Source organism: Bombyx mori, chromosome 28, assembly GCF_030269925.1.
Source record: "Bombyx mori chromosome 28, ASM3026992v2".
NCBI classification, from domain to species: Eukaryota; Metazoa; Arthropoda; class Insecta; order Lepidoptera; family Bombycidae; genus Bombyx; species Bombyx mori.
In genome coordinates this window covers 2,753,295-2,780,118 of record NC_085134.1, presented here as the reverse complement: position 1 = coordinate 2,780,118, position 26,824 = coordinate 2,753,295, and the positions used below count along the sequence as shown (strand labels likewise).

At 38.5% G+C, this 26,824-nt stretch overlaps 1 protein-coding gene across 1 annotated transcript in view; it reads left to right on the top strand.

The window, feature by feature from the left end:
- LOC101741412 (pikachurin) overlaps positions 1-26,824 on the top strand; it is a 141,418-nt gene that overhangs the window by 92,913 nt on the left and 21,681 nt on the right. Inside the window, exons 4-8 of the mRNA XM_038021124.2 lie at positions 297-643; positions 1,075-1,189; positions 7,518-7,719; positions 9,622-9,766; positions 14,716-14,893. Of these exons, the coding sequence (XP_037877052.1) occupies positions 297-643; positions 1,075-1,189; positions 7,518-7,719; positions 9,622-9,766; positions 14,716-14,893 (987 nt within the window). The remainder of the gene's footprint in view (positions 1-296; positions 644-1,074; positions 1,190-7,517; positions 7,720-9,621; positions 9,767-14,715; positions 14,894-26,824) is intronic.

Here is a 26,824-nt window from a genome sequence, read left to right as displayed (position 1 = left end):
GGGATGGGCAAACTTTTCATGACGTACATGCAGTGCGACGTCACGCCGCGCGCTTATTCACAAACACTACACAAGCGCAACGTGTGAATGTGTCGAATGCGAATACATGGTAGGCGGAGTGGGAGGTGTTAGGTTTTATTTTCGTTATGAAATTTCTTGATTCGGTCGCCACGCTCAAAATCAATAGCTTAAAATCAATTGACAGTTTTTTTGTGTCAACCACAGACTACCACTGTCCCTATACTCTGTAGTAGCCCATAAGTTTATGGAATTAAACGTGGTCTTTTCGCCCGCAGAATTAAACTCAACTAGAACAACAACAACAAGTTTGGATGCGGAAGAAGATATACTATACCAGAAAGATGTTTCTTTCTCGGCTGAACTAGAGTTAGCACCGTCCAGTAGATATAAGCCTACATTAAGCAATAAACATATCGAAGATTCGAACAGTCTAACAACACTGCCGATGATTAAAAACAATAATTACACAGTAACCGGGGAGATTTCTAAACTGAACGATGGCTTGAAGAGTTTAATCGAAGACGGAATCAGTAGAGCGGATATTAATATCATAGCTGACGATGAGAGGGAAAAAGAAGACCCAAAGGAATACACGACGCTTGGCCCCAATCTAGAGCAGAAGGTGAGTTTATTTTTATTTTTCGTCTCTGTGCTACGTCTGAGATCTAAGTTAAGATGCTTGATAGTCATATAATTATGCTATGGTTTGATTAAATATGTACATCGATTTTCCTTAAATAAACGTGAGTCTGTCATTTCGTTCACTAACAACTTCTAAATAATATATGAAATGAAAATGAAAATAGATTTTGAATTATAAAACACAAAACATGGAAAAAAAAACATTCTGGAAATCTATGTTCTACCTCTGACAACGTCACGTCACACAGTGTTATAAGCTGTGGTCGGGAGATAAAAAGCCCGCCAAAATGTAAAATGATGTTTATTAAGACTGCTAGTACACTTTGCATCATAATTACTAAGTTTAATTAAACATCGGCATGTACTACTTCGACATCCCTTCAATAGCTTCAAGCGCTGTCTTTCGTCCAGGTGCCAGGCGGAACAGGCTCCCCAGCCTGGACTGCTGCAGTCGAGACCTGCAAATGCGACAGCTGCACGGAAGGAAGGTGCTTATGCCACCTCAACCCTGGAAGGTGTAAATCAGGTAATAATCTTCTTTCCAGATCAAAGATATAGAATAAATATTCTTGTAGAAAATATTATGCAACCTTTTTTTTAATGCTGGGCAATCCATTTACGGATACCCGGTCCGGGGGGGTACGATCCGGGTTATGTCGGACTCCGGTGCCTTCTGAGAGGAAGAGGAGAACGAGGAGGGCCAAGGTCCCCAATATTATGTAACCTAGAATTATGCCGGAACGGACGAGTAGGTGAGCTCACGGGGTTTCATCTGAGAACGTTGCTAACACTGGCCCTAGCAAGAGCAGCGCTTTGCAGATTCTACCACAGGATAGGAAACGCGATCCACTGAGAAGATCCGGCGAGAAACTCGGTGGGTTGCGTCTGAGGGTTAAATACTTTTTACGGTAACTTAATAGAGAAGTACATTTAATCACTCCTTCAGTTATGCTCGCCATTTCTGAGGGTCACGACTACTTCTATCCATGAGTTTGGTCCTCACGATGTTGCGCCATCTTGTCCTGTCCTCGCTACTTTGAGACCATCGTAACTGTTGGAATCCAGGGTAGTGCAGACTTAGTCCGACCAATGTACTGGACTAATTTCTCTTAATTCATTGAATAACTTCATGATTCACATGGTTATAGTCGTCCTGGCCTAAAAAATATGAGCCCATTGCATTCGTATCGAGCGATGACACTGTGCCGGTTTTCGAATCCCCAGGCGGGTACCAAATTTTTTAATGAAATACGTAGTTAACAAACGTTCACGATTGACTTCCACGGTGAAGGAATAACATCGTTTAATAAAAATCAAACCCACAAAATTATAATTTGCTTATTTACTGGCGGTAGGACGTACTGTTAGTCTGCACGGGTAGGTACCACCACTTTGCCTATTTCTGCCGTGAAGCAGTAATGCGTTTCGGTTTCAAGGGCGGGGCAGCCGTTTTAACTATAATTGAGACATTAGAACTTATATCTCAAAATGTGATGATGATGGGTGAAAGATGGATGGGTGGCGCATTTACGTTACAGATGTCTATGGGCTCCAGTAACCAATTAACACCGGGTGGTTTGTGAGTCGCCCACCTATCTAAGCAATAAAAAAATATATATTATAATATACAGCACAATTGTTTACGGCGCCTGTTCAAAGTAATCTCGATTCAAAACATTCGAATCAGATAAATTAACAGAACAATTTAACACATAAACGAACTCGTATTCCCGAAACGCGACCGACATTTTGAAATTTGTTTGTTAAAGTTTCGACAAAATGGCCGTCGTTCGTGTATGATAAAATACAAATTCGGTGCCCGCTTATCGAGCGATCGTAATTAACTTTTAGAATTCTAAAGTTTATGAACGCTATCGTCTTCCTAAAATCTTCGAATCTGATAATTGTCGACTTAAAACTTATTTTGGTCGTCCAATGTGGAGACTGGCGTGCATAGACAAACAAACGAATAACTACTTAAAGAGTTTAAACTCTGACTGACTCGGTAATGGAGAAGTTAGCGACTGATGTGTCGAGCATCGTGGATAATAGTTTTATTTACGGAAATTTTGATAAAAATAAATTAAATCTAACTTTAATATGAGGTAAATTTTGTGAAAATACTAACTACCAGTTATATTCTGACCGGACTTCCTAAAGTTAGTTAGGTTTAACAAAATATAGGGAGCGGAATTTGCGGCCGCCATTACGGACAACCACTTCCGCTGGCCGAACCTCGTACAGGGTTGCTAGATACGAAAACCGGATATGTTAGAATTTCGAAATAATAATATACTAACTATCGTTTTGTGTTATCCTTATCGAGGGGTAAAAAGCTATTCGGTTTAAACGACATTTCGCTTATTACGCGACATCTATCTTTGTAATTAAAGGTGCGATTTATTTGATATTAGCAGCAACAGTTCGATGTTTTTAATTGAATTTCAATAGCTGAAGAACTTTTTTTGTTATGATATTTTTCGAGATTTAAAATTTTTAAAAGCATATTTAAAACCAAACACCCTTTGACTCCTCGATATGTACTTATAGATATTCTAATGTGTTACGTAGGTATTCACGAGAAATTTATGCTGTGACGAAATAGTATAAAAAGACAGCTTAAATTATAATTTTAATACAATTTCATTAGCCGAAACACAGTTCTGTTTCTGACAGTAATAATTTAGGTACGTAATTTATATTTATTAGGTAACAATATTTGTTTAACGAGGTAATCTGTCTTAATTTCATACATACTCTATGTTTATTCGGCTCGACGGTTTATGTTGAGGTTAATTTATGCTGACCATTTATCTCCAGATTTGGATGTGCCTTTTTTTTGTTTTTTATTGCTTCGACTGATGTACGGACTTAGGGTTAATCCGATGTTAAGTAATAACTGGAACGCATAGACATCAATAAGGTAAATACCGTGAAATTACCTATGTGTTTTAAGAACGCGTTATTTTCTATAAAACGTTACAAGGACGAACTTCAATTTACGTTTAGGAGCTACTCCGCTCAAAGGCCCGAACTTCACCTGTTATTCACGAATACTGAGGCAAACAATAAAATCGATAACACCTTTTCACTGAACGCTGCGTGATTTTGACGGTATCTGCTCAGGGATGGCGCGAAGGTTCATTTTCTGCTGGTTTTTTTTTAAATCAATCCTGTTCTGGTTTCAAACGACAGTTATACGTTGTACAATAACCTCACCTCTTTTCTTTAATTGCTTAGTTGGGTGGACGAGCTCACGGTTCATCTGGTGTTAAGTGGCTACCGGGGCCCATAGATATTTTCAGCGTAAATTCCGCCACTCACCTTGAGATAGGAGCTCTAACGTCTCAGTATAGTTAGAACGGCTGCTCCACCCTTCAAACTGAAACGCATTACTGCTTCACGGCTGAAATAGGCCTTCAGGTGCCTTGACGCAAACTTCATTCCCTTTTTATTCTACCTATTCTAGTGATTTCGAGGGGTTATACTAGATTCGCCAAACGAGTAGGTCAGCTCACGGGGCTTTCATACCCGATGCTGTAGACCGAATCGTAAACAGTCGACGTCGCCCAAAACACGTCATTACGGATCCTCTCGATCCATTAACGATGCTTTATCCACACCACAAGCACCGGTCGCCGCCCACGTCGAACCCGTTGCTTGCGACGAAAGGCTCGACGAGCGAATTAACTCATAGACGCAGTCCACTGAGTTTCGCGCCGAATCTTCTCAGTGGATCGCGTTTCCGATCCGGTGGTAGATTCTGCGAAGCACTGCTCTTGCTAGGGCCAGTGTTAGCAACACTCTAGTTTGAGCCCCGTGATCTCACCTACACCTTAGGGTGGAAACTGAAATAGCCTCTCAAAGCTATCAGCATAGGTAGGGAAAAAAAACAAAACGGGGCTCTAACTTGGTGTTCAATCTCGATTCTCAACTCTAAATATATAAAGAAAATTCCCGCCAGCCCTAGTCTGGAGCAGAGGGCTGGATTTTTCGATTACCAACGTTCGTAGCGCGCCCTTAATCGACATTTCTCGAAGAATGCAGGGCCCTTGAATTATATTAAGTGATATCGAGGGTCCTTGATCTATGCTCCCCGAAGGCTGTCGGCTCTTACACCTCGAATAAAGTACAACGCGATTTTCAATGCCTTTACCTTTCAGAACATTCTACAAAGGTATTTTGATTTAAATTTGCATTTGTAAGGCTATCCAGATTACCTGGATCAACTTGAACTTAATTTCGGAAACTATTATATTACTGATTTTGAAAAAAAATATTTAAGTTTTCAAATATAGCTCAATTTTTTCACATATATAGGACCTCTTGTGAATCCGCACGGGTAGGTTCCACCACCCCGCCTATTTCTGCCATGAAGCAGTAATGCGCTTCGGTTTGAAGCGTGGGGCCGTCGTTGTAACTCTACTGAGACCCTAGAACTTATATTTCAATGTGGGTGGCGCATTTACGTTGTAGATGTCTATGGGCTCCAGTAACCACTTAACACCAGGTGGGCTGTGAGCTCGTTCACCCATCTAAGCAATAACAAATAAAACATACATACATATTCAATAAGTGTATATAATCAAAATTACCTTAAGAGTTTAATAGTGCGCTTATAATTGTTTCTAAATTAATGTTGAAGTAAAGAATTTGTGTTAAATTGATTATTTTCTTAAATTATTAACTAAACAAAATGAATTGAAGATCAAAAATATCTCATTCTCATCAGCGCAAACATCAAATTTGATATGCGATTTTCAACTTTATGTTAAGGTCGTAAATAAGCAGCATCCTCGTAACATAAAATACAATTTATTTCAACTTAAAATCATAATTACGTTGTTGTTTAATTAAAAAACAATGGTAGCTGTGCTGGTAGATTCGACCGATCGACGGTTGAAGACGAAACAAACTCAGCGGCCATATTGTTTTTTCTACATATTTTAACGCTATTTAAGCATTAAATTTAGTACGATTGCTTTAGGACAAAAATAGTTAAAATCTCCCGTAGTACCGGTCCCCTACCGGTAAATTAAGATATCGTTTATAACACTACTAAATCTTTCTTTGTTTTTATGTAAATGCTTTCACTGTTGTAAATAGAAAACAAATTAGCCTATCCAAGCTATCTTCTGACCGTTTCTCAAATGATTCGATATTCTTTCGTACGTTTCCCAGCAGATTGTTCGAGTGTAAAACATATAAATGTTTAAAATTAAATTTGAGATAATAAAACAAACGCTCTATTAAATCATTCAAGCGAATTACTCTCGGTTTTAGCTTACACATATTTCGAAGGAGGCATTTCACTGAATATTTCTCTTGATATTTCGTGAATTTTCGGCGAGCCTCGTAATGCAAATATCTCAGGGATTATAAGCCGTCTCGACTCGGGGGCGACGTCTTTGACGTAATTAAGAGGTGAAACACTTGTATTTTACGAGATTTTTCATTTTTATTACGCTCCGCCGGGATCGTTCGGCGTCATAAACTTTAATCCGCGTCCCGGTATTACGGAGTACACGTTTAAAAAAAGATACACACGTCTTAAGCGCGTAATTAGTAACCGCGTGTAGTAAGCGTAATTAAAATTACTTTTACACTATTACTACTCTATTAGAGTCCTATTTCGCACGTTTAGAGTTTAAATAAAATAAATAAATAAATAGTTACTTACCTATCAACCTACGTAGGTGATCTCGGTAAAATATTTAAAATATTTCTGAACTAGAAGGTCAAAATACTACTTGTTATAGTGTGGGCTGCTTAGTTTACCTACCAAGCAAACCCTGGTGTTAGCGTTCTTTCATGAACTGCCTTTCGGCCGCTGACATGGTTCATGTTATGACAACCACTACCATCAAAGATATTAATGACCGAGATCACCTACGTAGGTTGATAGGTAAGTAACTATTTATTAATATTTATTTAGAGTTTAATACGTTTTTGTTGAAGTGGCTTAAATAAAAATTTTAAGAAAATGAGTTTTATATTTTAAACGACTTATAAACATTTAGGAGTATTCTATCAGTTTATAAAATATATATTTTTAAATTAAAAATTTAACTTAAAAATTTAATTTAAAAAAAAGACATTCCATCTCTTTTTTTTTAAAATGCTTAGCTGCGTGGACGAGCTCACGGCCCACCTGGTGTTAAGTGGTTACAGGAGCCCATAAACATCTACAACGTAAATGCGCCACCAACCTTAAGACATAAATTCTAAAGTTTCAGTTTTAACAGTACAACGGCTTCCCGACTCTTCAAACCGAAACGCATTACTGCTTCACGGCAGAAATAGGCAGAGTGGTAGTACTTACCCACCCGCGCGGACTCGCAAGAGGCCTTACCACCAGTAACTTTGCCTTAATTGCATTTTTTTTTGTTTATTGCTTAAATTGGTGGATGAGCTCACAGCCCACCCGGTGTTTAGTGGTTACTGGAGCCCATAGACATTTACAACGTAAATGCGCCACCTACCTTTGAGGTATAAGTTCTAAGGTCTCAGTATAGTTACAACGGCTGCCCCAACCTTCAAACTGAAACGCATGCTTCGCGGCTGGAATAGGCAAGGTGGTAGTGCCTACTCGCGCGGACTTACAAGAAGTCCTACCACCAATAATTACGCAAATTATAATTTTGCGGGTTTGATTTTTATTACACGATGTTACTCCTTCACCGTGGAAGTCAATCGTGAACATTTGTTGAGTACGTATCTCTTTAGAAAAATTGGTACCCGCCTGCGGGATTCGAACACCGGTGCATCGCTCAACACGAATGCACCGGACGTCTTATCCTTTAGGCCACGACGACTTCGGCACGCTGACGAACTTGATGACACCGTTGTTCCAGATCTGAACGTATCGACTCCGCGTTTCTCGGGAGCTTCTTGGATAGCTTTTCAAGCTCTGCGCGGTGCTTACAAGCGGGTCAGGGCGCGGCTGCGAGTCCGACCCGAGCGTGCCAGGGGCGTTTTGCTGCTTACCGGCGAACACGACGACCTGTCCGGCGACTATTTAGCGCTTCTGTTGAGGAACGGACACGTGGAACTGAGGTAATGATACAGGGCCGGAGTTAAACTTGATAAAAAAAAAATTTTAAAGAGTGCGTGTACTTAAGTACGCGCGTAAGAAGTTATACTTTTTTTTATTAAATCACTTTTTTTTTAAATATTAAATAATTAATAATAAATATTTAACGTTAATAATTTAATAATTGTTAGTATGAATTATATTAAATAATAATTTTGTCATTTATATTACTAAATAATACATACGGATAGTTAACCTCAATTGTATTGGAGCACTTGTGAGCAACTTCATTTCTGTTAATTTTGTGTCACGCGCATCGTAAAATTTCACTCTCGTCAATTTTTCATAAAGCGCCTAAAGAAGTATAACTTCAATAACAAAATAATTTAAGTCAGACCATCTTAAGTCCATATATCGACGCTTGAAAGGCAAACGTGACTAAGCGACAATGCGTGAACTTTACAGTAGACTAATTTAAAGTTGAAATACCTGAAAAAAATTATATTTTAACGAATCTAGCTGTAGGATTGAAATGATTTTAATAGACCCAGAAATATATATTTTTTTTGCGCATCGAATATGGTTATTGCCTATCATTTATATACAAAGTAGTTATTGTCGCTTAGTCACGTTTGCCTTTCAAGCGTCGAATGTTGTAAGTAGAGTAATTCTTATAACTATGTTAGTAAAATTAAAGTTAAAATTATAATTAGCAAAATTATTAAAAACATTTAAACACTTAATTCATAAATCTGCGTTGCTTTGAGGCACCAGGTACATGAATATGTAAACAACACAGTGTCTCAAAAAAGCATATTAATGCCGCTCCTGGGCACCGGAAAAAAATCCGCCCCAATACTGGAATTTTACCTAAACATATTATACATAGTTTATATATTTTATTTTTCAAATTTAAAACAACTATAATTTATTGCGGAAACTTTATCACGTGTCATATATTCCAAAAACATAAATAAATATTGGTTTTTTTTTCTAACAATCATAAATTTTTACTAAGGGTGACTCATAAATATATTATATAAAAAAAAAACTAATTAAATTTCTTTAATTACAGAATATAGAAAAATCGATAATTATTTTAAATCTCCAAGGAAATAAATTGATTAAATCATTTTGATGATTAATTTTTACCAAAAGTGCCAAAGTTAATAATTCACAAATAATAGATAAATTGAATTTCTTGAATTATCAATTAAAAAGAAAATTATGAATTAATTAATTATATTGAGCAATAATATTGATGAGACTAAAAAAAAAATACTTTCAAAATTTTGCCGCCCTAAAAAATTTGCCGCCCTGGGCACTTGCTCCGACTGCCCCTAGTGTAAGTCCACCACTGTAAGGATATAGAGGAGCGTAAGGGTATTTTGTTGGCTTACAGCCCACCTGGTGTTCAGTGGTTACCGGAGCCCATAAACATGTACAACGTAAATGCGCCACACACCTTTGAGATATGAGTTCTAAGGTCTCTGTATAGTTACGGCTGGCCCACCCTTCAGACCGAAATGTATGCTTCACGGCAGAAATAGGCAGGGTGGTGGTTTTTTAGTGCGTTTCCAGAGATCTTTTCTGCCACGTACCATCCGGCTATGGAATGAACTCCCCTACACGGTGTTTCCCGAGCGCTATGACATGTCCTTCTTTAAACGAGGCTTGTGGAGAGTATTAAGCGGTAGGCAGCGGCTTGGCTCTGCCCCTGGCATTGCTGAAGTCCATGGGCGACGGTAACCACTCACCATCAGGTGGGCCGTATGCCCGTCTGCCTACAAAGGCAATAAAAAAAATAAAAAAACCTACCCGTGCGGACTCACAAGAGGTCCTACCACCAGTAAAACATACATAGGAATCGTGTTAACTGAAGAGAATACTAAATTGATATAATTTAAGCTTCGTTCTTCGGCTAGGTTCGACTGTGGGAGCGGCGCTGGTGTGCTCCGGTCGCCGGAGCCGGTCCGTCTCGGACGTTGGAACACCATATCGATCTACCGCCACCGATGGGACGCCTGGTTGAGGCTCAACAGTGGGAAGAGAGTTCGGGGACGATCGAAGGTGAGTATCGAAGAAATAAATTATAGCTTAAAAAAACTAACAAAATACGCTTTTATAAAAATCCAACTAAAAAATAGAAAATAAATTTGAATTTAAATTAGTGTAAGAAAAAATAATTTTATTGTAAAAAAAGCGTAGGGTGCTTTTCAGGATATTATAAAAATAACCCTTCTACTCATATCTGTTCATAAAATATTTATAACTACTAATACCAAGCACCCCACGCTTTTTTTTACAATAAAATCATTTTTCCTTACACTATTTTGAATTCAAATTTATTTTTCATATTTTAGTTGAATTTCAGTATATTTTTTAAAATGTTGATTATTGTCATCGGTCCTTAATAAGTATACCAAATTTCGAGTTAATTCGACGTTTTGAAGGGGGTCAAAATCATGTTCAAAAGTTCCGTTACATACTAACACACATACGTCTGAAGCTAATAAAAGCGTAATAAAAACAACCTTATTTTGTGATCACATACCTATCCTATTTCCATTTCATGCACGTAGTAATTCATTTTTGCAGCTTCTTGAACGGATCAATAATCACAGTCCTGCTAGTGCTCACCGAAGTCTATAGACATCACATCTTGATTGCCGTCACCCACATCGACAAGTGAAGTCAAACTCTCAATTATTGTGTTTTACAATGACAGTCCCACCCCACAAAAAGTAACACAGATCTGTGTGCTTAATGCGAGTTTTTTAACGTTCTCGATAACGTAAAAGTTAACTCAAATTTGTATGGAGTTGGATCGTTTGCGTACGTTTGCCGCTAGGGGCGCTGTTTCAAATTTGAGTTAACTTTTACGCTATCGAGAACGTTAAAAAACTCACACTAAGTACACTGCTTCGCACCAAAAATATGCAGAGCGGTAACCATGTTACTGTAATCAATTTAAAATCTTTTATAATCATATCAATGAATCTAGATTATTTAAGCTATATAAATTTTAAACCTATATATCTATCGGCTATCACGTTAATAACATTTTTCTACGTCTACATAACATTATGGGACAGACCGCAGAGTTCGTCTTCTGAATAAAAATTAGGATAATGTTTATGGTCACATGTGTTGCCAACACATAAAATCTAATGCCTTCGAATTGAAATAACTTGTATTTACGAAATTTTGGAAGTCGTTAGTGAGCACGTGTTAAGTAAGTACTTTATTAGAAAAATCTGTGCCGCCCTGAGGGATTCGAAGTTTCATCTCTCGATACGAGTATTCTTAGGCCACAAGGAATTTTATTTGAATGTCGCCCATTGAACTATTGAATTGAATTGAATATTAAAGCATTTCCGCAATTTCATTTATTATATAGTTTATACATTTTTATTGTACAATAAACAATTTTTTTTTTGCTTATTTGGTGAACGAGCTGACAGCCCGCCTGGTGTTAAGTGGTTACTGGAGCCCATAGAAATCTACTACGTAAACGCGCCACCCACCTTGAGATATAAGTTCTAAGGTCTCAGTATAGTTACAACGGCTGTTCCACCCTTGAAACCGAAACGCTTTACTGCTTCACGGCAGAAATAGGCAGGGTGGTGGTACCTACCCGGGCGGACTCACTAGAGGTCCTACCACCAGTAATTACGCAAATTATAATTTTGCGGGTTTGATTTTCATTACACGATGTTATTCCTTCACAATGGAAGTCAATCGTGAACATTTGTAGGGTACGTATTTTTTTTTATTGCCCTTGTAGGCAGACGAGCATACGGCCCACCTCATGGTGAGTGGTTACCGTCGCCCATGAACTTCAGCAATGCCAGGGGTAGAGCCAAGCCGCTGCCTACCATTTAGTACTCTCCACAAGCCTCGTTTGAAGAAGGACATGTCATAGCGCTTATATTTTCATTAGAAAAATTGGTACCCGCCTGAGATTCGAACACCGGTGCATCGCTTTTTTAGGCCAGCTCGTCTGCCTGCACAGGCAATAAAAAAAAACTGAAAAAAGGTTAATAGGATGTTAATTATTGATGACTGACGACCCGCCCTCGCTTCGCTTCGGAAACTGTAATTTATTATTGATTTCTCGACTATTTAATGGATGTTATTATACATAATATAAGCTTCCTCTTCAATCACTCTATCTATTAAAAAAAAAACGCATCAAAATCCGTTGCGTAGTTTTAAAGATTTAAGCGTACATAGGGACAAACAGATATAGGGACAGAGAAAGCGACTTTGTTTTATACTATGTAGTGATTACGGTAGTCTTCGAGCGCATTTCCAATACACGCGACATTCGAATACAAATTATTCAGAAGCACGCATCCAAACCGCATTACCAGAGTCCCAATTAGAACGAAATAAATTGCCGCGTCGAGTGGCGTTGAAATGAAGCACCAAAAGCGTTTTCACAAATTTCGGGACGCTCTTTGAGGGCGTGGTTATCTACAAATTGAATAAAACCAAGAAAGAGGTCGGTCGCTTGGGCTAACCTTAACGACTCTAGTCGGATTAAAATTTATTAAAATCAAATATTTACTTTCACTTTTTTCCATTTACACTTTGGGGCATTGACTTTGTCGGTCGACATGGGTGGAAATAGTCTTGTGAATCCGCACGGGTAGGTACCACCACCCTGCCTATTTCTGCCGTGAAGCAGTAATGCGTTTCGGTTTGAAGGATAGGGACAGCCGTTGTAACGATACTGAGACCTTAGAAACCATGTCTCAAGGTGGCGGCATTTACGTTGTAGATGTCTATGGGCTCCGGTAACCACTTAACACCCCGTGGGCTGTGAGCTCGTTCACAATAAATATAAAATAATAATACTGACAATCATTTTACGGTTGCTTATTTTCTAAACTAATCAGGAATGACAGTCGATACTTGGCAAAAACAAAATTCATTAGTCAATTCGTTAACAATAGGACACGTTTCAGGCTCAACGGCCCGTAAGACTTTAATTTGTTATTGGCGAAGGCTGGTTAAGTAATGTTTCGAATTATCGTTCAAAAAGTTAATTAACCCTTTTAGTGCTTGAGCTTATTTTCACATATTTTCCAGAAATTTCCAAAGGATTTTTGAAAGAAAATAAAAAAGCTTTACTTAAAAAAATATACAAAAAGCAATGCTAAATTCACAGCAAAATATTTTTAAGAGGGCTTTTATACCTAATACCTATGACCAAACTTTTTTTTTATTGCTTAAATGAGTGGACGATCTCACAGCCCACCTGGTGTTAAGTGGTTACTGGAGTCCATAGACATCTACGAAGTAAATGCGCCACTTGATATAACCTTGATATACAAGTTCTAAGGTCTCTCAGTATAGTTACAACGGCTGTCCCACCCTTCAAACCAAAACGCATTATTGCTTCACGGCAGAAATATGCGGGCGGTGGTACCTACCCGTGCGGACTCACAAGAAGTCCTACCACCAGTACTATCAGTACCAAACTGCGCAATAGTTGGTATTCCGACGCTCTCTATACGCAATAATAACTCTATACGCATTAATAAAGAGTCGATATATCGACGGCTCGCGCTCTAAATGTTAACATTAAAAAACCTCTCTGAGTTTGAAACGTGTGGACCGAGTTTCGGTCACGATTTATAAAAAAGTCTTTGTTTTATACTGTATGTTCCATGGAGAATGCTCTGAGGAACTATTCGAGATGATCCCCTCATCTCCTTTTTATCATCGCAACTTCCGCCATCGGAGCAGAGTTTATCCATATTATCTGGAACCGCTGCGTTCATGGGCAGTGCGTTTCCAGAGGTCTTTTTTGCCACGTACCATCCAAAGGCTTTGGAATGAGCTCCCCTCCACGGTGCTTCTCGAGCGCTATGACATGTCCTTCTTCAAACAAGGCTTGCGGAGAGTACTTAATGGTAGGCAGCGGCTTGGCTCTGCCCCTGGTATTGCCGTTGTACATGAGCGACGGTGACCATTTACCATCAGATGGGCCGTATGCTGGTCTGCCCACAAAGGCAATAAAAAAAAATGATAAGGAATTTCGGTGAGCACAGTTAAATATATGAAATACACCATCTGTTTAAACATCACTGGTGCCATTTTACGTAACAAAAACATTTCAGAAATGCGAACAACAAACCTACCAAGTTTGTCTTACTAAATTTACCAAGTTTTACCAAGTTTTACCAAGGTTACCAAACAAATTATCAGGTGCCTAAAGGGCGTACACAGATATACTTAATGTTCTCTATGTAGATTAGATTTTGACATAACATGTACGAATTGTTCGGTTTTAGCATTGTAAATCTTCTCAGTGGGTCGCGATTCCGATCCGGTGGTAGATTCAGAGAAGCACTGCTCTTGTTAGGGCTAGTGTTAGCAAATTCTCTCAGGTTGAGCCCGTGAGCTCACCTACCCGTCCACGCGAATTTGGAATAGCCCCTGATGCTACCAACGATTAGGTAGGGAGAAAAAAAGACTGTAAAAAGAATTAGTATTGGCGTTTAGTTTAATATACACATTTTTTTTTGTTTATTGCTTAGATTGGTGGATGAGCTCACAGCCCACCTGGTGTTAGTGGTTACCGGAGCCCATAGACATTTACAACGTAAATGCGCCACCCACCTTGAGATATGAGTTCTAAAATCTCAGTATAGTTACAACGGCTGCCCCAACCTTCAAACCGAAACGCATGCTTCACGAAATAGGCAGGGCGGTGGTACCTACCCGTGCGGACTCACAATACGTCCTAGACCTGTAATTACGCAAATTATAATTTTGCAGGTTTGATTTTTATTACACGATGTTATTCCTTCACCGTGGAAGTCAATCGTGAATATTTGTTAAGTACGTATTTCATTAGAAAAATCGGTACCCACCTGCGGGATTCGAACACCGGTGCATGGCTCGATACGAATGCACCGGACGTCTTATCCTTTAGGCCACGACGACTTCATACCGATTCCGACTGCCGATACGTCTATGCTTTAACTGAAGCTTTTTTCGATCAGGGTCTGTTCTCCCGCATGACGTTCCGGGAGCCGGTGTGGCTGGGCGGGACGGGCAACACGACCGGGCTTCAGAACAAGCTCGGCCTCTCTGAAGGTCTCCTCGGCTGCGTCGACTTCTTGCGCGTGAATGGTGACACGTACCGCCTGATCAAGGACTCCGTCGCCACTCTGGATATCAGTGAGTTGTTTATTTATAATCACTATCACTACATAGTTTAAAACAAAGTCGCTTTCTCTGTCCCTATATCTGTCTGTCCCTATGTATGCTTAAATCTTTAAAACTACGCAACGGATTTTGAAGCGATTTTTTTTAATAGATAGAGTGATTGAAGAGGAAGGTTTATATGTATAATAACATCCATTAAATAGTGGAGAAATCAATAATAAATTACAGTTTCCGAAGCGAAGCGAGGGCGGGTCGCTAGTTTATTTATAAGGCACACAATCTTCTTCTAGATCGTTCCCTCACTGCTGAGGATCGCGACCACATGTGACGTTCTTCCGCTGCCAGGGTCGGATTTAAACTTAGAAATCCGCCCCAATAGTGGAATTTTACTTAAACTTTGAAACGTTATCATATGTTATACATATATTCCAAAAACATGAATAAATATTTGTTTTTTTTTTCTAACAATTATAAATTTTGCACTAAGGGTACCTAACTATACCTACTCATAATTATATTACCTAGAAAAAAAAACTAATTCAATTTCTTTAATTCCAAAAAATAAAAATATCGATTATTATTTTAAATGTCCAAGGAAATAAATTGATTAAATCATTTTGATTATAAATTTTTACCAAAAGTACCAAGATTATAATTCACAAATAATCGATGAATTGAATTTCTTGAATTATTAATTAAACAGAAAATTATTAATTAATATAATTAATTAATTATATTGAGCAATATTGATAAAACTAAAAATATTTTTTTTTCACTTTCGAAATTTTGCTGCCCTACAAATTTTGCCGTCCTGGGCATTTGCCCCGACCGCCTCTAATGTAAATCCACCACTGTCCACTGTGTTCGATCACGGGTGACATAGACCACATGGTACAGACTACCAGGTGCTTCTCTTACTAGATCTGATCTGTAAATCTGATCCATAATTTATTTATTAGACACACAATACACAACTAAAAAGATACACAAAAAATTACAACAAGTAAAAAAAAAAAAACAAAATACAACTTGCAACATAAGCCATGTGCGCACGACTTAAGTAAGACAAATTATAATAGCTATAGGTAATTATTTAAAAAAAAGATGTGTGGTGTCGTGGGACACCGGATAGGAACGAAGTTCCTTATTAAATATTAATTTTAAGTTCTATTCGAGGTATAAAGAATATAATTATTCTATTATGATACATTATACGGTACGTAGAATTAGTGAACTGAAGTGGCAATGGGCCGGCCACATAGCACGAAGAGAGGACGGTCGATGGGGCAGAAAGATCCTGGAGTGGCGACCACGTACTGGCAAGCGCAGTGTGGGACGGCCACCTACTAGATGGACCGACGACCTAGTAAAAAGCGCTGGGTCTCGTTGGATGCAGGTGGCAATGGACCGGTCGCACTGGAAATCTATTGGAGAGGCCTATGTTCAGCAGTGGACGGCGATAGGCTGAAATGATGATGATGATGATGACATTATACGGTATACATTTTCTATTATGATTTTTTTATTGATAAAAAACCACTTTACAAAGCTATCAACTTTATTTAATTCACAATGATTTATAAAAAATATTTAAAAAAATAGGTTATTTTTTGTACGTTATTACAAAGTTGAGTCGTACTCTTTTTTTTTTATTGCTTAGATAGGTGGACGAGCTCACAGCCCACCTGGTGTTAAGTGGTTACTGGAGCCCATAGACATCCACAATGTAAATGCGCCACCCACCTTTGAGATATAAGTTCTAAGGTCTCAAGTATAGTTACAACGGCTGCCCCACCCTTCAAACTGAAACGCATTACTGCTTCACGGCTGAAATAGGCAGGGTAGTGGTACCCACCCGCGCGGACTCACAAGAGGTCCTACCACCAGTAATATACTGGTACATTACTACACTGTGTGCATTACTAATAAAAATCTTACGTTACGGACGTTTTTTCCCGGTTAGGGTACCCCTCCGCATCGTCCCCTAAGGAACTTCATTCCAAAACTTCGTTCCAAAAACAACCCTTAAAAAAACCATTTAAAATCTGCGAACACAATTTTCTTTTTAATTCCAACGCACTTTGGTGATTTTACTTTGATAAGTCGTTCTCTTTGATTGAAAACCTCGCGTCCCAGTCGAAGCGACACTAAAAATTTGACTATAAAAATAGCTTTAGGGTTTTCTTTTGTTGTTATTCACTTCGTTTTTAATGTCGTAAAAAAATCACTCAAAACATGCACTGCGTTATTGTTGAGTTTTATATTTTTATTTGTGTGTTATTATTGCATGGATGCGACGTTTTTACTATTCGGAAAACATACTAAGCTAACAAATAACAAGGAAACCTCATAATGGCACCGCAATATATTTTGTAATTTACCGTTTTCGGCAGTAGAGCGGTCGGGTTTGGTTAGTAAGAAATAAAGGAAAGAGTTGTGGCAAGGGGAAAATTCAACCCTCTGGCTATCTCTCTCTATTGCATGTAGTAGGACTAGAACAACAATAGTAAAATGAATCAGTGGTCGTGTACGATAAATAAAATAATCCTACTAATATTATAAACGTGAATGTTTGTAAGAATGTATGGATGTATGTTTGGTACTCTTTCTCGCAAAAACTACTGGATGGATTCTGATGAAACTTTACAAGAATATAGCTTACACATCAGAATATATACAGATATACTATAACTTATAATGATATAGTATGAACTAGACATGCCACGAATATTCGGCTACTATTCGGTATTCGACCACTTTGTTTGGTATTCGGTATTCGGCCGAATAGAACATACTATACCGAAAAATGACGGGCAGGACTTGTCGTATTATTCTTTACACACTCGACTAACTAGCATGTACTTTGTGCCGAATATTCGGCGATTCGGCCGACAGCGTTGCCGAATATTCGGTATTCGGCCAAACCACTATTCGTGGCAACTCTAGTGTGAACTACCAAAAGAATACGATAAATGTCAAGTAGGTTAAAAAACTGCCATTTTATTTTCTTAACCAAAACTAAATTACAGTTCCCGAAGCCAAGCGAGAGCGGGTCGCTAGTGTATAAATATTTACATTAGATTATTCAATGTATTTTTTTTATTATAATCAGAAACTATAATAAAAATTATCTAGATTCTTTCAAATTTATTCGTATTCAATAATATATTTATATTTATGGTATTAGCGGTACATATTTTTTTTTTTACTGCTTAGATGGGTGGGCGAGCTCACAGCCCACCTGGCGTTAAGTGGTTACTGGTGCCCATAGACGTCCGTGGTCGTGAATTTTTTTTATTAAATTTTCACTGGCATATTCATCTAGTTCAAACCAGAAATGCTCTTAACGCAAAGCATCCCCCATTGTTCGGTATTCATAATACGACAAACGTCTCGAACTAACAATAGTATTACCTACACGTAAACCGGGCTGTATATTTCATCCCCTGAATAATAATGCCGTCGGTTATGTTTGCTCGACGCGTAATGAAATGTTAGGAGATTTATCAGTGGCAATTTTGAGTGTAATGAGATCTTATCGAATTGATGGGCTCGAAGCTCAGCTTTTGGTACAGAATAGAATGCTAAAATAATTTAGTTTTCCGTAAAAAGTACGGTAAACAATTCCTTTAATAACTAAAATAGATACGTCCGCCGTGAAATTTATTTAGACGTTAGTTATTATTACTCAATGGACGTATTAATCATGACTTAATTGCGCTTGCAAAAAAATTATATACATATATGTTATATTGAGAAAGACACACTTATATAGGAAACTGAAGTAATAATTAATTGCATCGGCTTTTTAAAATTCTGCTTATACTAGTTGATACAGGATTTTAGAGCGAAGATATAATGTATAGCATTATTGTATCGTTATGGGTCCTTGATGTATTGGCAAATTTTCAAGTTCTTATATTTATTTTTTATTATTGCGTAGATAGGTGGACGAGCTCAGAGCCCATCTGATATTGTTGGTTACCGGAGCCCATAGACATCTATAACGTAAATGCCGCCACCCACCTTGACATATGAGTTCTAAGGTATCAGTATAGTTACAACGGCTGCCCCGTCATTCAAACCGTAACGCATACTGCTTCACGACAGAAATAGGCAGGGCGGCAGTACCTACCCATGCGGACTCACAAGACGTCCTACCACCAGTGAATAATCCGACGACTTGGAGTCAGTGAAATTGGCGTTGAAAGATTGCGTCGCATAGAAGCAAACACCGAGTTAATAAATAAAGCTTTTTAAAAACGAATAATATAAAAGCGAATAGCATATAGCAACAGCTGTGACGAATCCTCAAAAATAATCACCCCTCCCTTTGACGAGTTGATCAGAAACCGAAATCCGATTCCGGGCTGTTAATTCTGTACATTTAACGAAGCTTAATTTACGAGAGAATTTACTGGAACCGAGAACTGTAGTAAAATCTATCTTTTGATATCGCATCGAGTTATGCGAAGTGCGCCCGACATAGAAAGTTATTCGTTGTTTTGACTCGCTCAAATGAGACTAGGTTCGAATGATTAAACACGTTGAGAGTAAAATATAACTCGCGACAAATTCGTTACGGCTAGAGAGAAAAGATAAAATTTAGAAAGAGCGAGAGTGAGAAAGTAGACAGAGCGTCTCGCGAACCACTCGACCGTGGAGAGAGGGAAAGGACAAAGGAGCTAGATCGTTTCTCTTATACACAGCAGTCCCTATTACAAGAGAAATTTGACTTAAAGATGAAAAATGAAGCCAAGATGAACCACAATACTACACGCAAAAGAAGTTTCACTTCTTTCACGTGAGCGAAGTTGCACCGTCCTTACGGCTCCTCCCAATCCATTAACGGTGCTTTTGGGTACCATAAGCACCGGTCACCGTCATCGTCGAACCCGTCGCTTACGATGAAGGGCTCAACGAGTGAATGAACCCATATACACGGCCCACTGAGTTTCTCGCCGGATCTTCACAGTGGGTCGCGTTTCCGATCCAGTGGTAGATTCTGAGAAGCACTGCTCTTGCTAGAGCAAGTGTTAGCAACACACCTGGTTCGAGCCCCGTAAGCTCATTGACGCTAAAACAGCCTCTCAAATCTATCAGCATAGGTAGGAAAAAATAAAAACCATTTTTTTTATTACACTTCACGTACCTGTACGACCTCCCAATGTCGAATGTTGGACTACGGAGCGAGACACCAAGCACAAACTCCATACAAACGAGATGGGGTCAAGGGGTGTAACCAGAATGGGCAAAGGATGAAACTAAATCATACAGAGAAGCTTTAAGGACGCTCCAATTGTTGAAAAAATCATGGTCTTAGTAGGAATCTTGGACGGTATGGACACGTGATTTTATTGATATTCTTTTTATAAATGAAGGCGGATTACTGGTGGCCCAGAGGAGTCCAGTTTTACCAGGACAGGCGGGCGAGCAAAGGCTCAGCAAGGTGGGAAGCGATTTGCCAACAGCTGCCCGAACGCCTCCGGAAAACAACCTAACAACTCAAGAGCAATTACTTCGCGTATGAATCTATGGACTCGTTATGCGGAGCGACAATGGCTACGGCTCTCATTAGGCACTGGAATTGCCTGAAAATTGGCGAGGAAGAAGGCATCTCCCGTGAGCCTTGGGCACAAATATGACCCAAACATTAAGAGCCCCAATTCGACAGTGTGACAACCCAAGATAGAAATTCCTAGCGCCCACGAACTAACAAAATCCCACCCCAATACGGGATAAGGAAAAGAAGAAGAAAATGTAGGTGAATGTGCATTGGCGGATTTAATGCATAAGGCATCTTCCTTTCTCCAACCAAGGGTGATGCTGAAAAGAACCTAGTAGGTGCGTCGCTTGGCAAATTACAGGAAAAACAGATGTCATACAATATACTTATTATGTTTATTAAAAAAGCACATAAATACATGTAGAATAGGGATCGAAGCACATAAAATAAAACTTCCACTGTTCCAAAATCTTTTGTTATAATAATAATTAAAAATTAACACTTTTATTACGTCTTGCTCATTTTTCAACCGTCTTCGACACTGAAAAATGAAACCTATCAATGCACTGAAGATATAGGTCTATGATCTTCGACACCATCCTTTTCTCTGTCATTCTGTCTGTCATTATCTTCTCCCTTTCTTACCGTTTTCTCTCACTCACATCTTAACGCTCCGTTCCACACTATTTTCATAAGTTCCGTTTTTACCAATCCATACATAAAACATAAATTTAATTGTATCCAGTAAGTATTAATTTACTATGAGCATAAATACTAGTCATTTCAATAAGGATATATTTAATTCAGGCACGATTTTTATCGTTGTTAATGCGTCAAGTACGGTTTCGTTATGTTGTTAGCTCCCAACATTTCAATGCCAAATTGGTTTAACCTCCAAAATAAGCCGGAACACACGCTTGGATCGCGACAGAAAGAAGCAGATTAATTACTACAGAACACGCCATGTCTAATTTCCAAAATGAATAGGCCAAGACAAAGCAGTTAAATTTACCCCCTATGTTTGAAAACAGATTTTTAACACGCTGTTATTAGCTTGGAATCTTTGAACATAATTATAAACGACTTCAAGACGTCTCGCCAACTTCAAAATTTACACACGCAATGCCATCGGTCAATACAATAATTTTATAACTTCGCTCTATACTCGGTATTAATTTAATAAAAATAGATGAAAATAATTGTTAGATCAGTTTACTATGAAGCGTGATTTTTAGTTTGTTTCATAAACTACAGTTATAAATGTTTTATAGGTGTTAAAGAACTTAAGTGAAGATCAATAAAAAAAAAAGGAACGATCAAGTCTTTTTAGAGTCAACAACAACAACAAAATTTGGGTGATTCATTAAATGAAACAAAATCTTGGGACATCAGTGGTTATTGTCGAATTTCAGTCATCGGGCAGATATTGGTTAATCCAAATATTTCAGCTTAGAACTCTCGATGCAAAGGAGACAGAAGGAAAAGTATTCCCAGGCTGTTTGTTATGCACAGTAATCTACCTAGTCAGGTCATAAATTCTGTCACATGTTTAATGTAAAATAATTGAAATAAGTTTATTCATTATGTAACCATTCATATACCAAAATGAACTTAACAAAACATAGATTCTTATGACACTAAAGTTTATCCAAAATGACCTCCGTGATTTTGAATACAGGCCTTCAATCTGCGCGGCCAGTCGTCTATCGCAGCACGAACGAGGTCCATGTCAATATCGGCGGCTGCCTTAATCATGGATGTCTTGAGTGACTCCAAATTGGGATGAGGCTTTGAGCACGCCTTTTCCTAAAAGTGTTGCCATATCTTGTAATCTAACGGATTCAAATCTGGACTGGAGGAGGGCCAGTCTTCGTGCCGGATGAAGTCGATTTCACGCGCACGCCAGCCAGTCTTGTGTGCTCTTCGCTCTATGAGCTGGCGCCGAATCTTGTTGGAATACCCAGTGCCTGTTATTGAACATGGTATGAGAAACAGGTTCCACAAGGTTCGTCAGGACTGTATTTTGATACACAACTGCATTCGTTTTTACACCTTTCTCACAAAAATGTACCTCTGTTAAGCCCCAATAAGAAACTCCCAACCATACCATGAGCGAGGATGGAAAATGACCTCTTTGGACACGCGGAATACGGTTGCTCGCTTCTTCACTACTGTGTGCGTACACCTTATCATTTTGTTTGTTGTAGCTCTCTTCTACGGTAAAAAATTTTTCATCCGAAAAAAGAATTTCCCGATATTTTTTTCCCGCGTACCGCTTCAACAAAGCGCGGCATCTCTTCAGTTTCAGGTCCATTCGACGAGCATTCAAACGATGTCCTGTTTTCTTTGATATGCCCGAAGCCCTAAGTCTTCATTTAACACCCTTTTCACCGTGGTTCTGCTTAACCCCATCTGAAGGGCCAACAGTTTCTGCTTACGTTTGGGATTTCTTTGAATTCGCGCCTTCACAGCTTTTATCACTGCTGGAGTCCTAACAGACCGAGGGCGACCACTTCTTGACCTGTCATCTACACTAGAGTCTTCATTGTATTGTTTGATGGTACGATAAACGAATCTTTTGGTTATATTCAAATTTTTCAGTATGTTAAAAATTTGAATGACGCGTAACCGCAACGATGCAACGCAATAACTGCAACACGGTCTTCTTTAAGCGTCCACTTCATATTTAAAAATGAGTAAAATTCTAAAAGTATACATTCAATAAACTTTTTTGTGGCCAGCATTCTAAAAGAAAAGTTTTTACTGTGTGACAATACTTATGATCTGACTAGTTATATACTAATACGTGAAGCAAAAACTTTGTAGGTATCCCTTTTTACGAAAATTGCGCGGACGGAGGAGTATGAAATTCCCCTTATAGAAAATATAGAGAAGGAGTGCAGATGTTAATATATTTTTTTAAATTATGCATAAAAAATACAATAAATCAATAAAAAAAAAAAAAGTGTGTGTTTCCGCTCCGACGCACGACTGGAGTTTACTGGATATAAAAAATTAAACGAAACAATACGAGAAATAGTTCTATATTACGACAACACGATACACTACAGATTATTAACAAATTAACGAGACACAAAACAAACGACTAACAAATATATGAAAATACAATAATGAGAGAAACGCGCGATCAGTACGAGGCTTTGTGGCGGACTGCCGGCGCAGCAGCCCGGCGTCACCTGCAATAACGCGGCCGCGCGTTGGCTCCTGATTGGCGCGCGCACGCATCACGCAATCAGGAGCCAATCAGGCGCATAACGCATTTCGTGTGACATGCTAGTACGATTTTGATTGGCGCGCGCACGCATCACGCAATCAGGAGCCAATCAGGCGCATAACGCATTTCGTGTGACATGCTAGTACGATTTTGGTCCCCATAATTTTCATACCCCGGGCCTATATATGTAAATCGATTCTAAAGGAGTAAACTCCAAAAAACATTACACACACTACCATGTATTTGACACACATACGCATACATACTATTTGTTTATTGTAAAATTTTTCATAATGCTCACAGTCTGTGGTCAAATTGAGATTAGATTAAATATTGCTTGTCTTTATTAATATTTTTTAATAGTGTAGCCTTGGCGAAATTTGTGATTATATAAAGTATAAAATATAACCATCATAGTGTATGTAGTCTTTGACAATAGAATCATAATAGTATATATTATACAAACTTATAATTTCAATGAATTATAGTCGAATTTCGACTACCGTGGGACCACTAGTATATTATACTTTAGAGTACTTTAGACTATTAGACTTTTAGTTTTGGATATCAAAGACTTTGCATCTCAAGAGACTGTATCACATCGAAAGAACCAAATATACAGGCTTACTTCATAACACGCGAACTCTCCGAGCGTAAAATCAAATCTAGTTTCCATTGGATACGAATCAAGTCATAGTCTACAACTGCGAGACATAAACCTGATCTATAAGCCCAGCGTATACAGGCAAATAAATTCTTGAACAAAAAAATTAATGTCTCTTTGAAATTTGGTTACGAGGTGTGTTTTGCTGACCTCCAACGTAGATTTGGTTCGGGACGTGAATTTTTAGGGTTTCGGTCAGCAAATCGAAGAAGCCGTTGTAAAGATGCTATTTATGTATGTACTTACAACGTAAGATCCGGCTTTGGAATTTCCTTCTATGCTGTTTCCTAAAAGCGATGACTTCTTCTAATAAAGTTTAAGGTGATTGCTTAGAAGTATCCTGCATAGGTCTGGTAATGTCTTAGACCTTACAGCCCAGGGTGACCTTAGCCTGGTCCAGTATGTCTCTCCAGAATTCTCCTCTATTCAAGGTCTTCTTCCGGTTATTGATAGACATCATGGAACAATATTATTATTTTAGTCTTGGCATACACACTTTTTGAAAAGGTCGAGACCTTCTTAGTTGTTTTTCCGTATCTATGGCGATTGGCTTCTTGCAATTCAACTGTTGTCATAAAGTATTTTACAAGTTTAAAACAACTATTATGCCTATCAGTTACAAAAAATTTTTTAAGGTAATGTAATTTACTGGTAGGCCTTAAAGTAAAAGTGAACTTTGAAACGCAAACAAAACCTAGAACCTTAGAAAGGTCAAATTTAAATTCTCTGGAAAAGCACTGAAACAAATCCAAAAAGCTATTTAAAAATAGTTCAATGATAAACGTATCAAATTGTAAACTTATCTAAAGATTATAAGATTTGGCTGTATGAACTATGGCCCTTTAACTTTACACTGGCATTCGCTGACGATGATAGCCTCTGCAGGATTTTTTCATTGTTCTATTGAACAAAACAAATATGACTGGAATAGCAGTTTACAGATAAAATCAATTAAATAGGAACTTCAAATACGGCGCTAAATCTAAAAACGCTCCGGAACGATTCTGTTTGATGTGTCAAATGGAACGTTTTAAATCCAGTCGAGGCAAACGGTTCGTGGATTTGCTAAAAACTGTTTACACCGACCCGTTTTATTCGGACATCGCGGGATGCGAACTCAGATTTCGTATCGGCAATTTGTTTGAATATTAATTCGAATTTAGGATGTTGAATTTTTACTCTATATTCGGATCAGTTCCTGGTGAGTTATATGTAGGTGGGTAGGTATAATGAAAGCAAATTGGAGAAATAGTTCTATGAAACTGTATTAGAGGTTTCGGAGTCTTTGTGGTGTGTTTAAGTTCTTTATCGATTTTTCATCGATAAATTAAAATTCGTGTGCTTGTCGAAATACGCCGTAATCACGAGAAATCACTTTAGTAGACAGTACACAGGTAACACCTATCTTAAACTGACCAAATTTGGTCTTCTCTGACAGTGATTACCACCATAGACTATTATAATATATTATAATTATAATAATATATTATAATCTGAAATATACACTTAATATTTCAGATTACCACTACCACATACAGTATCACTGTCTGTTTCTGTCGTTGATTGTTCACGCGGTTTTATTCAAGCGCGAATGAAAATAATTACAGAATAGTCTTTACAAATTGTAATTATGACTGTTCAGTGTTCATATCTCAAGTCTCGATACTCTTGATACTGTTCGTCTCACTCTTAACAGAGCGGTTGTGATTGTTATTCGATCCCTCCAGCAGTGCACTGGAGGGGACAGATTTGATGCGTCTTATGATGCCCCAAGAGGGTCAGGAACAAAACCGTGCTTCAGCGCGTTCCCGGAAAATATTGCCTTCTATCAAAAAGCGCAAGATAGAATATCTCAGACACGTGCTCAGGAACTATAGATACACGCTGCTGCAGTTGATAATGATGGGCAAAGTGGACGGTAAGAGACGTGCTGGGCGAAGAAAAAAGTCATGGCTCCGGTATATCCGGCAGTGGACCGGTATTGACTCCGTCGAACAGCTGTTCCGGCTGGCTACTGATAGAGATGAACACAAGAAGCTAACGGCCAACCTTCAGGAATGAAGAGGCACTGGAAGAAGAAGACGAATGATGCCCCGACATCTGTCTCTGCTCGAGGTTATTGCGTTACACTCATATAAAGACTTAAAACTACATACATACACTGTTGTCTTGATTTGAACGGTCCACCATAGGAAATCCCGCGCGGTTTCGTGCCTTCCACCGTTCCATACCAGACGAAATGTTCTATACACTGGTTATCCCATGGAAAAAGTGTCTTAAGAAAACTACCATCTGAGACTACATTGTAGAAATAGACACTGCTTGTTAAAGAGTTCTTGGAGTTCATTATTATCGTTCTCTTCCCAAGCATTCTTCTCCAGCACCACATATTATCTAGAGTGTCTATTTGCTGCCTCTCCACTTCTTGTACACTTCAGAACTAGAACATCCATTATGGCCATACTCAGGGGAGGCCTATGTCTATCAGTAGACGTCCGTAACTTTGCTCCCGTGTTTCGTTCTATGCCGCTTTATTCG